The 11,281-nt window shown below is 34.9% G+C and overlaps 1 protein-coding gene across 1 annotated transcript; it reads left to right on the forward strand.

The window, feature by feature from the left end:
* The first annotated feature begins 3,284 nt into the window (after nt 1-3,284).
* Nucleotides 3,285-8,185, forward strand: LOC116015076 (LRR receptor-like serine/threonine-protein kinase GHR1). Its single transcript, XM_031255078.1, has 4 exons — nt 3,285-4,821; nt 4,961-5,872; nt 5,989-6,492; nt 7,418-8,185. Exons 1-4 carry the CDS (start codon nt 3,903-3,905, stop codon nt 8,026-8,028), a joined length of 2,946 nt encoding a protein of 981 aa, XP_031110938.1. The 5' UTR covers nt 3,285-3,902; the 3' UTR covers nt 8,029-8,185.
* Nucleotides 8,186-11,281: the final 3,096 nt, after the last annotated feature.

Consider the following 11,281-nt stretch of genomic DNA (forward strand, 5'->3'; position numbering starts at 1 on the left):
CTAACCACTAAGATAGTAAAAACCAGCCAAAATTTTGAAATAACCAAAATTTTTTAAACTTCATAATTGATAACCAACTGAAAATTGAAAATTTTGATTATCAAGTATCGGTTGCTCGATTAGTCAGTTTTTGTTGCAAACCCCTAGTTGCGGATACAATATGTTGTTGAGTATAGGTCTGGAATTCTAAAAGATTAAGTTTAACATCTTGTCATCGGTGTACATTCGAAAATATAACTTATGCCGATTATTACACTAAAAAATTAATTAGTTACTCCATATAATTTCTGACGTAAAAATAAACATTTGATCATAACATTAACTTTTCTTTAATGAGTACAATTATTAAAAAAAGAAAAGAATTACCCATATTATATATAGAGAGTTAATTCCATTTTTGGTCCTAGATTTATACGTGACAATTCATTTTTAGTCCTTTTTTATTAGAACATCTTCATTTGGTCCTAGTATTAATGTGACATGACCAATTTTAGTCCTTCAGCAACAAAATCGTTGAAATATCTTAAATACAAATATATTTCAATCTTTTGTATACAACGTATGTTGAACTGGTATACTTTCTATGTTTATTTTTTGAAAACATTCATAATTGAAGACCGAAATGTTCTTGTATTTAATGATATATTTGAACTGATTTGTTGATAAATGACCAAAAAGGGTGATGTCACAATTATACTAGGACCACAAGTTAATATTCTAATAAAAAAGATTAAAAATAGATTGTCACGTATAAATTTAGGACAAAAAATGGAATTAACTATATATATTAATTTTAGGTTTACAGTTAAACCATACACGCCGTACGTAGTATGTTTTCATTTTTAAATGAAGTTGCCGGCGGTCGGTGGGCATTTACTGTCACCAACATATCTCCTCACCGACGCTCTATCTACTATAAATGCATGCATGCCTTGATGCTTGAACAGTTGAACCATATAAACATGAAAAAAATGTTTTTTTTTTTAATTTCAATTTTACTTTTTTTTTTAAAGTACTATTGGCTCTATTATAAAAATAATATTTTTATTATTCTATGCTTTCTTGATCTATTTAGTGTACAAATACTTGGTGACATACAAATGTTGCAAAAATCACGCTTAGGTGCTAGGCGGCACCCGGTCGTGGCGCTTTTAGCCGGAATCGGGCATTTTGGTGGCTGGGCTTTTTTTTTTTAATAAAAAAATAAATAAATTATTTTTAGTAATTTTAAATTTTAAACATTTAAACTATTAATGTTATAATGTATTAACTAATAATCTAATAATCTAATAAGTAATAACTTAATAAAATAATAAGTAATATACTAATAATTAATAATTAATAACTAATAACTTAATAAGTAATAAATATTAACTATTATTTAACTATTAAACACTTTACAATTATTAACTCTTAAAATAATTTTTAAAATTAAAAAAAAAGTAAATAATAAAATACTAATAATAATCCGGCTCCTAGTTTTATCTACTTCACCGATCTTATGCTAAGACAAGAGTGATGATGGTTGACCCTCAAGTTTAAAGATCAAACTTATACGAAAGTGAATGGTTCACTTTTTTTAATGCTTCGAAATAGTAAGAGACAGATAACGAAAGTATTACTAATTAAATAGAGATACTTAATATATTCTATTTTTTAAAAATAAAACAGAAACTTCAACCACCAGAAATTAATTAATGTAGAAATAAAATAAGGGAGGATGGAATATAATACCACACTCTCCAACCAGCTTGAGAACCTAAAGCTCATGCCAAACCTTGAGTAGCATGATTCCTTGATATACCAACATGACAAATTAAAGCATTCCCAATACCATAAAACTAATAAAGATTTACACATATGACATACCAATAACTAAGTATGAATAAGAATAATCATGAGAAACACTATAAAACTCATAATAAAAGTTTAAATTGTCGCCAAGTAGCTTATAGTCTAATGGTATTTTTTTGGTAACAATCCCTTAATTCAAAATTCAATTTCAACATGGATTTGATTATAATAAGCTGAGTGTATTTTTTTTTCAAGAGAAAAAAAATTATTAAAGATGAGTATATAACAATGTTCTTTAGAGAATTGATTAAATGGAGTTGATCGAGACTTAACTGGATTAGTTTTGTCTCATGAAATATGAATACTAGTGTAATATGGAAAAAAAATATTGAAGATTGTAATATATAGTATGTGAATCCAGGAGTAATACTAAAAACCCTTCTACTTTTCACCGTATTTCTTTACCGCTTGATACGAAAACGTTAAATTATTATTTCTACTAATGAAAATGCTTTGACTATTCAAGATTCATTCAGTATTGAATAATATTAAGGAGGGATTCTAAGATTAAGGAGGGATTCTAAGAGATAGAAACATTAGTTGAAAGAAGCATTTTCATTTTGTTTGTGGGGTGGGGGGATTTTCCACCATTTTTATGGATTATGATTTTATTTTAAAGCTTGAAGGATAAAATCATAAAACAAATATAAAAATACTCTCCAAATTTTGAACGGTCCAACCTCCAAAGGGTGTTAATGGACCCGATTGAAAAGACAGCCCATTTTCAGAACTTAGAGCATCAAATTACAACATCATAAAGCCCATATTAATATATTCAAAGCCCAGAAATTACAGTTCACATCTAGTTGGGGCAAATTATGCTATGAAATTTGGTCCACCTTGTCCGTGGCATAACAACCGCTATTTGCAAATTATATCATGGACCAAGGTTTACAATACAAGGTAGACCTTGGTCCAAAAATAAACTTAGATTCTGTATATGTAGAATGTAGTTGTCACATTCTGTACCAGCAGTTGATAGTTTATATACTAGTAATTATTATATTATTTGTATGCAATTATCAAGTTATTTATTTACATATACAGAAACATTAACTGTATGCACAAAATGTATTAACTGAATGTACATAATTTCTGTATCAGGATTCACAATGCAATATGAATCCTGATCCAAAGTATAACAATTGAAAACTATTTTGTGATTGTGTATGGCTAACCTAGAGACCATGTAGCAAGCCCATTGTAGTATTAGAGGTCTGAAAGCCCATAGTTTCTTTGGACTCTGCAGCCCAGCTGGCTATGGTGGTGCTGATTGCCGAATGGCTCACTCATCCATGGGGGACCACAAACCCACAGTGTTCACAGAAAGCTTTCTTGTCTTGATGTAGTAAAAACAATTGGAAAAGGTGAAGTGAGAACAAAAAGGTACACAGCTCCAACAGCTCACCACACTCATATTCTACTCAAGTAATAAACTTGACTACTCCCAAAAACATCACTCTGCTCTAAACCCCATAACAAAGCCTTCGTGCATATTGTTTATGACAAAACCTGGAACAGAAAATGCAGTTATTATTATCTCACCTACCCTGCTCTCTGATCTATTCTGCCTCTCCTTCCCCAAGAACCACACCCACTCTCAACTGCTCTCATTCTTGTCCCTGTCCTTTTCTGCATTAATCATGCCACTTCACTTCATCATTGGCACAAGCTTACCAATTTCTTGAAATTTATGCTCCTGGGTTTTCCCTTGAGTTTACATGGTGAACCCCATGTTTTTTATTGGTCATAATGGTGGAAATGTGTGTAAAGGTCCCAGCTTTTTCAAGGTTTGTTCCCATTTTGATGTTTGGTGAGTGAATGCAAGTAATGGGACATTCTTGAATTTGCAAGGTTTTTCTAGCAGCTGGGCTGACCTGGGTTCTTTGAGGTTTGTTGACTTTTTACACTCTCTTGTTGCTACTTGTCAGTGCCTTTTGGAATTGCTATTTAGTTATCTTGAACTCTTGAAGTGATAGAAGATTCCTGCTGATTTGAGTATTGTGTTTTATTATTCCACTTGTTTGATTGGGAGAATAGAGGAGGGAATGCAGATGCTGTGTACTATTTGTTTGATACTTTTGTCTGTACTAGAATTGGTATTTGGGAGATCAGATTTGGAGGCTCTTTTAGAGGTCAAGAAGGGATTCCAGGATGACCCTTCAGGGAAAGTTCTTGTTTCATGGGATTCTAAGTCTTTGGCATCAAATGGATGTCCCCAAGACTGGTATGGAATCAGCTGCAGTGAGGGTCATGTTACTTCAATTGTACTTAATGGTGTTGGTTTAGTTGGAGTCTTGGATTTTCCAGCAATTGGCAGTCTCAAATTGCTGAGAAATTTGTCAGTAGCAGACAATCAGTTGAGAGGCAATGTCACAGCTGAGATTGGTGCTATTGAATCATTGGAATATTTGGATCTTTCTCGAAATATGTTTAGTGGGTCAATACCCTCTGAATTCGCCGGTTTAAAGAACTTGGTATTTCTCAATTTTTCCTTGAATAACATGGAAGGCGGGGTTCCTTCCGGTTTTGATAGTCTTGAACAGTTAATGTATCTGGATTTGCATTCAAATGCCTTTTCGGGTGATGTCACGAGCCTGCTATCTCAGTTGGGGGGTGTGGTTTATGTCGACATCAGTGGCAACGAGTTTTTTGGATCACTGGACTTGGAAGTTGGGATAGGGGGTTCCGGTTTTGTATCTACTGTACGATATTTGAATATTAGTCACAATAAGCTGACAGGCGAGCTCTTCCCTCATGACGGGATGCCATACTTTGACAGCTTAGAGGTTTTCGATGCAAGTAATAATCAGTTCGTGGGCAATCTCCCATCCTTCAATTTTATTGTCTCGCTTCAAATTCTTAGGCTTGGAAACAATAAACTCTCGGGATCTCTACCACAAGGTCTCCTGCAAAAGAGCTCAATGGTCTTGTCTGAATTGGATATAAGCCTTAATGAGCTTGAAGGTAAGTGGAATTCGAGGCATCTTTTTTAGTCATTTTGCCTAAACTTTATTAAAGTGAATTATAGAGAATCTCAGTATGTTTGCTAGTTTATCACTTTATTGTCTTTTTTTTCTGCATTATAACTTTTCACTCTTCACAGGTCCAATAGGAAACATCAACGCTGAGAATCTTAAAGTTCTGAATTTGTCTTCCAACAAGCTATCAGGCCCATTGCCTGTTAGGGTTGGACGTTGTGCAGTAATAGATCTTAGCAATAATATGTTGTCTGGAAATGTTTCGAGAATCCAAGGTTGGGGAAACAATGTTGAAGTTATTACATTGAGTTCCAACCTGTTAGTGGGATCTTTGTCGAGCCAAACATCTCAGTTCTTGAGGCTTACTTCATTAAAGATCTCCAACAACTCGTTAGATGGTACTCTCCCGCCCATTTTATGTACATACCCGGAACTAAAAACGATTGACCTTAGCACAAACGTATTTAGTGGTCCCCTCCTCGCTTGCCTCTTTAACTCTTCACGGTTGAGTAATGTTAACTTGTCTTCCAACAAATTTACGGGAACGATTCCTATGGAAGAGTTGACACCTCAGAACCCGATCTTGGTATCTCTTGATTTGTCACATAATGTGCTGTCGGGGCATTTGCCTCCCGAGTTGAATAGGTTCCCGAACATTGAAAGTCTTGACCTTTCTGACAACGATTTTGAAGGTGGCATTCCTGATGGCCTTTCAGAAACATTGAAAACTTTCAATGTGTCTGGTAACAATCTCTCTGGTCCCGTGCCCAAAAACCTGTTGAGGTTTCCTAACTCGGCATTCCATCCGGGGAACTCCTTGCTCGAGTTCCCACATGAGGAAATTTTACCAAATGGTAATTCAAATCTGAACCCTGTAAGACGAGGTCGCCACATCAAATCTGCTGTCAGGGCAGCTCTCATTGCAGGTTTAGTCGTCACTGCTTCCGTCGTTGCTTTGTTGATCGTCTTGATCTACTGCAAAATCCATCATGTTGATAGTGGAAAGGCGAATCCTAAAGGAAGCAGTGAGAAGAAAGGTATGGAGCTCTCACGAGAAAATACAAAAAAAAAGGCTTAATGTTTACTAGAGTAGCAATTCAAAGAGATGAACCTAACAAAACTGACTTATTTTAATTTCGTTCCCTTCCTGCAGGTTCACCATTGTCTGCTGGACCTGAGATCGGGAATCAGGGCTTGCCTGTTCCAGTGAGACAAAACGAAGCATTATCTTCTCCTATATCCGTTATGTCATCTGCCAATATATCGCCTTCTAGGACACAAGATCCATCGAAAAGCCCTAATTCTCTCAAGGTTTCTTCTCCCGATAAAATGGCTGGATCTTTACATTTATTCGATAGCACCTTGAAATTCACTGCGGAAGACTTGTCGTGTGCTCCTGCAGAGGCTGTTGGAACAAGTTGTCACGGTACTTTATATAAGGCCGTGCTTGGTTCTGGCCATGTTTTGGCGGTCAAGTGGCTAAAAGAAGGGATACTTAAAAACCGGAAGGACTTTGCAAGAGAAGTAAAGAAATTGGGAAACATTACACATCCAAATTTAGTATCCCTTCTAGGCTATTACTGGGGGCCCAAGGATCATGAGAGGTTGATCATATCAAATTATGTTAACTCACCGTGCTTGGCTCTCTACCTTCATGGTAACTCTCGCCTTTTCTCTCTTTTGTGACTTGCACTCTTGATAGATCAAATTGCTGTTGGATGTTCATGATCCTATCTAGGAAATTTGAGCATATTGTTCATTCAGATTATTCATGAAATATTATATGATCGTGAGGAAATGTTGAAGCATAATTAGTTGGTCCACCTTAAAACTCTTACTGTATAGATGTGTAAAAGTAAAACCTTGGTTCTTGATCTTCAACCAAAAATGTGCAGTTTATAACTAGTTTACAGAACTTACCAACATAGTTTTTGGAGTACTAAAAAGCTTATCTTTTGTCATTTTATTGTCAATGTGAAATTAGAAATGAGGGGCAACCCCGACCAAGTTGGTCAAGCTGTTGACTTGGTAACTACAAGGTTCCAAGTTTGGGCTCCCCGTGGGAGCGGCCTATTGGCCTTCTTGGTTTGAGCCGGTCAGCTCTGGGCAACCTCAGCTGGTTTACGTCCTTGTGGTCCTTTGCCAGCTAAGGTCTCAAGGCAGGTGGGGGTTTAGGGTAGTAGCTGGACACTTTGTACACCACTTTCCGGTTACTTTCTTTCCTTTGCTGTCATGATGACATTCATTTAGTATTGGCCTTCTCGGTTTGAACCAGTCAGTTATGGACAATTTAGGTTGGTTTACCTAGTGCATACCCCCGGGTAGTATCTGGACACTTCATACACCACTTTCCGGGTTACTTTGCTTTTGTTAATTCAACTTTGCCATTGTATAGTCCAAGTGCTTGGTTGATGTCCCAATAGTTAACTGAATCTGCTGCCCCTCTCCCTTCTTACAGTGTTTGTGTGTTATCTACCATCTTTCTTGATTTGCATTTACTGAATAGACATCCTTTCTGTGGTGTGATTTAAGGTTGTTTCATTTAGTCCTAAAAATGGTTGTTTCATGTTTGAACTGTGCAGACAAAAATTCAAAAACACTAAATCCCTTGTCTCTAGTTGATCGGCTCAAGATTGCTGTGGACGTAGCCCGGTGTCTATGCTACCTTCACCACGAGAGCGCCATACCTCATGGCAACCTAAAATCCACAAACATCCTAGTCGAAGCATCCACCCACACCGCGCTCCTCACAGACTACAGCCTCCACCGCATAATGACTTCTGCAGGGACAGCCGAGCAGGTACTAACTGCAGCTGCATTGGGGTACCGCCCGCCCGAATTTGCCAGCACGAGCAAGCCTTGCCCTTCGTTAAAGGGCGACGTGTATGCCTTCGGGGTCATATTGCTCGAGCTCCTGACGGGGAGGAACTCTGCTGAAATCGTGCCCGGGAATGCTCAGGTGCTGGATTTAACCGAATGGGTGAGGCTGTTGGCTGCTCAGAACCGATCCCTCGAGTGCTTTGATCCGTCCGTGCTGGGAACCGGGAGCATGGAGCGCGTGTATGCCGCTCTAGACGACATGCTTTGCACCGCTCTCCGGTGCATCCTCCCTGCAGATGAAAGGCCTGACATGAGAGTGATCTTTGAGGAGCTTTCATCAGTATCAGTAGAGAACAACACCACAGAGAAGTAATAAGTCCAGATCAGAAGAGACTCAAAAAAGTGTAGATTTTGTGGCTAAGAAATCAATTGATTCTTCCCTTGGTTCATTGTTTAGATCAAATTCATTTCTCATTTTCTTGGATAGCATTAGAATGAGGTCTAAGAATTTGGTTTTTGTGTAGTTTCCCTAAAGAATAAATAATGTCTAGTCATCATTCTTTTCTGTAACCTTGTTAGTGTAATTTAGCTGAGAGCATTATTGAAGTTTTTTTGTGGTTTTTGAGTGCCACACGGGCTTTGCTGTGCACGAAACGCGCACAACTTATGATGTTTCGATAAAAAGCAATTAGAATTTACTGTGCTAAAAACGAAGCCTTACAGATAATACTTTTATTTTCGTGAAATAATTTCTGGTGTGGATGCTTTGAGAGTAGCAAAATAAGTGAAATGGTGTCATAAATCAGGGCTTTTATTTTCTTTTTTCTTTTTTATTGTCATCAAAACTTATATTAGTGGAATGAAACTCGAATTCTTAACCTTCAACGAGATGAGATAAAATACTTGCAAATGTTCATGAAAAATACATATTAAAACCGTTAACTCATAATGAATGATTCAGATATTAAAATTCTTATCACTTAGACAAGACCTTAAGGTTAACGCTAATTAATTTCAACTAGTAATAATGTTAACATATTTATTAAACATACAATTTCGCCAAATAAAAACGAATGATAGTTTTCTATCCGTTGTTCTAAATTTAGTCAAACCATTGCCAGATTCCAGCTTTGATTTGACTGGAAACTATGGCCAATCTAGCTATGGTTTACCCAGAAACAATTGACACTATCTTTTTGGTATATATGTTGACATGACATTTTCATGCCAAATATTTTGAGGTTGTTGGGCCAGGTCAGTAAAAACACGTCATGTCTAGAATTCGATAACTGGGAATTGTTAGGTGGAGGTCGATAAAGCTCTTAAGGGTCAAGTCTAGCACTCAGCCTAGTTCGAACAATATAATAGCGGTCTAAAGGTAAGGAAATAAGTTACGTTTTTACTACCAACTATAGCTTTTGGCGTGAGTGATAAGCGCTTGATCTTAACAGAGCTAATATAATATTTATTAGAATTTTTCATAATCTAATAATGTGCAGGAATGTGATACTTTATGAAAGCTATATAAAATAAAAAATTAAATATAAAGTTTGAAAAAATCTCATATTCCTTGCAGTAACTTCACATTTCCTTGTATGATTCATATATAGTATTTTCGCTATTTTAAGACTAATATAAATTCATCTAGAGTTATGCGTCCCTTACTACATGTTTTTCTTTCCTATTTTCTTCAATTCTTTTACTTTCTAGATGTTAGATGTGACATGTCCAGCTTAATTTAAGGGAAAAAAAGTTATAATTTACATATATTTATTTTTAAATATCGCAATAAGGTTTTATTCTCTAAAATATTCTTATCATTTTTCAATGTCGAAAATATAATAATAATTAATACGGAGTAAGTTGTTTCTTTATGTGCATACTGTACATGTAAGAATGAAAATTGATGACTAATTGAGCTACTCATAATTTATCTCTTTCAACATTTTTTAATAAGAATTTTGAAAATTTAAGATTAATAATGTCGTAAGTTGAAGATATAATGTTTAAAGTAATATATATAATTTAAAAAAAAAAAAAAAAAAAAGCTGTTAACAGACTACATGGTACATGCCAAACAAAGTTGTGAAAAGGTGTGGAGTGGACCCACAGCCACAGATGTTGAAAATAGAAAATGATGAGTAGGCAGTAAGCTAAGCCAGCAAGAGCCGTGGCTAACTACGTCACGCGGTTCCGTTTTTTTTATTTTTTCACCTCAAACCACCGTTGAACCGTAGCGTAGCCCCACTGGCCACTTTTTCTTATTTTCACATGTTTTTCTCTTTTGTCTTTTCTAAGTACTATGATTTGATTGTCGGTGGTATGTCACAATTAGCGCTACCAAATCAGTGTTTAAGTAAAAAAAAAAAAAAAAAAAATATTATGTGAATTCTCAAGTTTTATTCTCGCTCTCAATTTTTTTAAAAATAAATTATGATTATATTTGGTAAATAATTAGCTTATCAGTCAATTTTGACTTATTTAACTATTATTAGTTGCTTGATAAAAAGTTCATTATTAATATAAGTTATTGGCTAAATTGTCTAATTGAATTTTTTTTAGTTTAAGGTTCTAATTGTACTTTGGTCTATAGTTGAATGACCTATTTGACCCTTATCATTTTATTTAAATATTTATTGTATAAAAATTAAAATTAGACCTTGTTATGCTCTCCTACATTTACCACTCATACAAACTCACTTTTTGTAAGATTTGAATTTAAAAAAAAAAAAAGAAAAAAAAAAACTAATCATATACAAATAGTCACATTTAGACAAAATTGTGTGGTTTTTGCAGGGCTTTTAAATAAAATAAATGGAATATATCAACTTTGAAACCTTACGCGAATTAGACAAATAGTGTTTCTATTTGAACGACATATTTTTTTTATTTGTTAAAACTATTCACTATTTAATAAATATTTATGTAGCAATTAACAAAGTCATCTCCTTCAAAAAAAAAAACAAAAAAACAAAAAAAAAAAAACAACAACAACAAAGTCATCAGACCGTTAAAATGATTGAGTCGTTGCTTTCCAATTATGCACCCTATCTAATTGTTTTCATTTTCCATCTAATAATGCTTCATCGTGGAAATGGATGCCCATCAAGTTTACTTGGCCATTTGTGGAGCTTTTGGGGTAGTTTGTTTGGTTTGATGGTTGATTATGTAAAAGAATTGGTAGCTATTTTTGGTAGTCTATGATTTTTGTTTGTTAAGCGGTTTGTAAACGGTATTGCTTATACGGTAGGTTTGTAGTTAGAGAAGCTCGTTCTTTGTCAGGCTATAGAGAGTGACATGTCACTCTTCCTTTGTTTTTATGTTCTGTTTTAGCTGTAATAAAGTTTTTTTTTTTCTTTCAAATTGAAAAAAAAAATTAATAATGCTTCATTAATTAAAAAATAAAATAATATTGCTTTTTAAAAATTTTAAATCTCTTTTGATAACGTTTAAGATCACAAAGCTCTCAAAAAATCAAAAAACAAAAAACAAAATCTTGCTGTTAAGGTAAAAAGCCGTTTGCACTTAATGCACACGCCATACCCAACGCGGTTTCGTTTTCATTACACGCTCACTATTCTCTCTCTTCTCTCTCTCTCTCTCTATATATATACAGCGAGGATATA

Source organism: Ipomoea triloba, chromosome 4 (assembly GCF_003576645.1).
Source record: "Ipomoea triloba cultivar NCNSP0323 chromosome 4, ASM357664v1".
Lineage (NCBI taxonomy): Eukaryota > Viridiplantae > Streptophyta > Magnoliopsida > Solanales > Convolvulaceae > Ipomoea > Ipomoea triloba.

Coding starts and splice junctions, on each gene's coding strand:
- LOC116015076 (XM_031255078.1), top strand. CDS start 3,903: ATGCAGATGCTGTGTACTATTTGTTTGATACTTTTGTCTGTACTAGAA. Junction 4,822..4,960: donor AAGCCTTAATGAGCTTGAAG/GTAAGTGGAATT, acceptor CACTCTTCACAG/GTCCAATAGGAAACATCAAC. Junction 6,493..7,417: donor CTTGGCTCTCTACCTTCATG/GTAACTCTCGCC, acceptor TGAACTGTGCAG/ACAAAAATTCAAAAACACTA.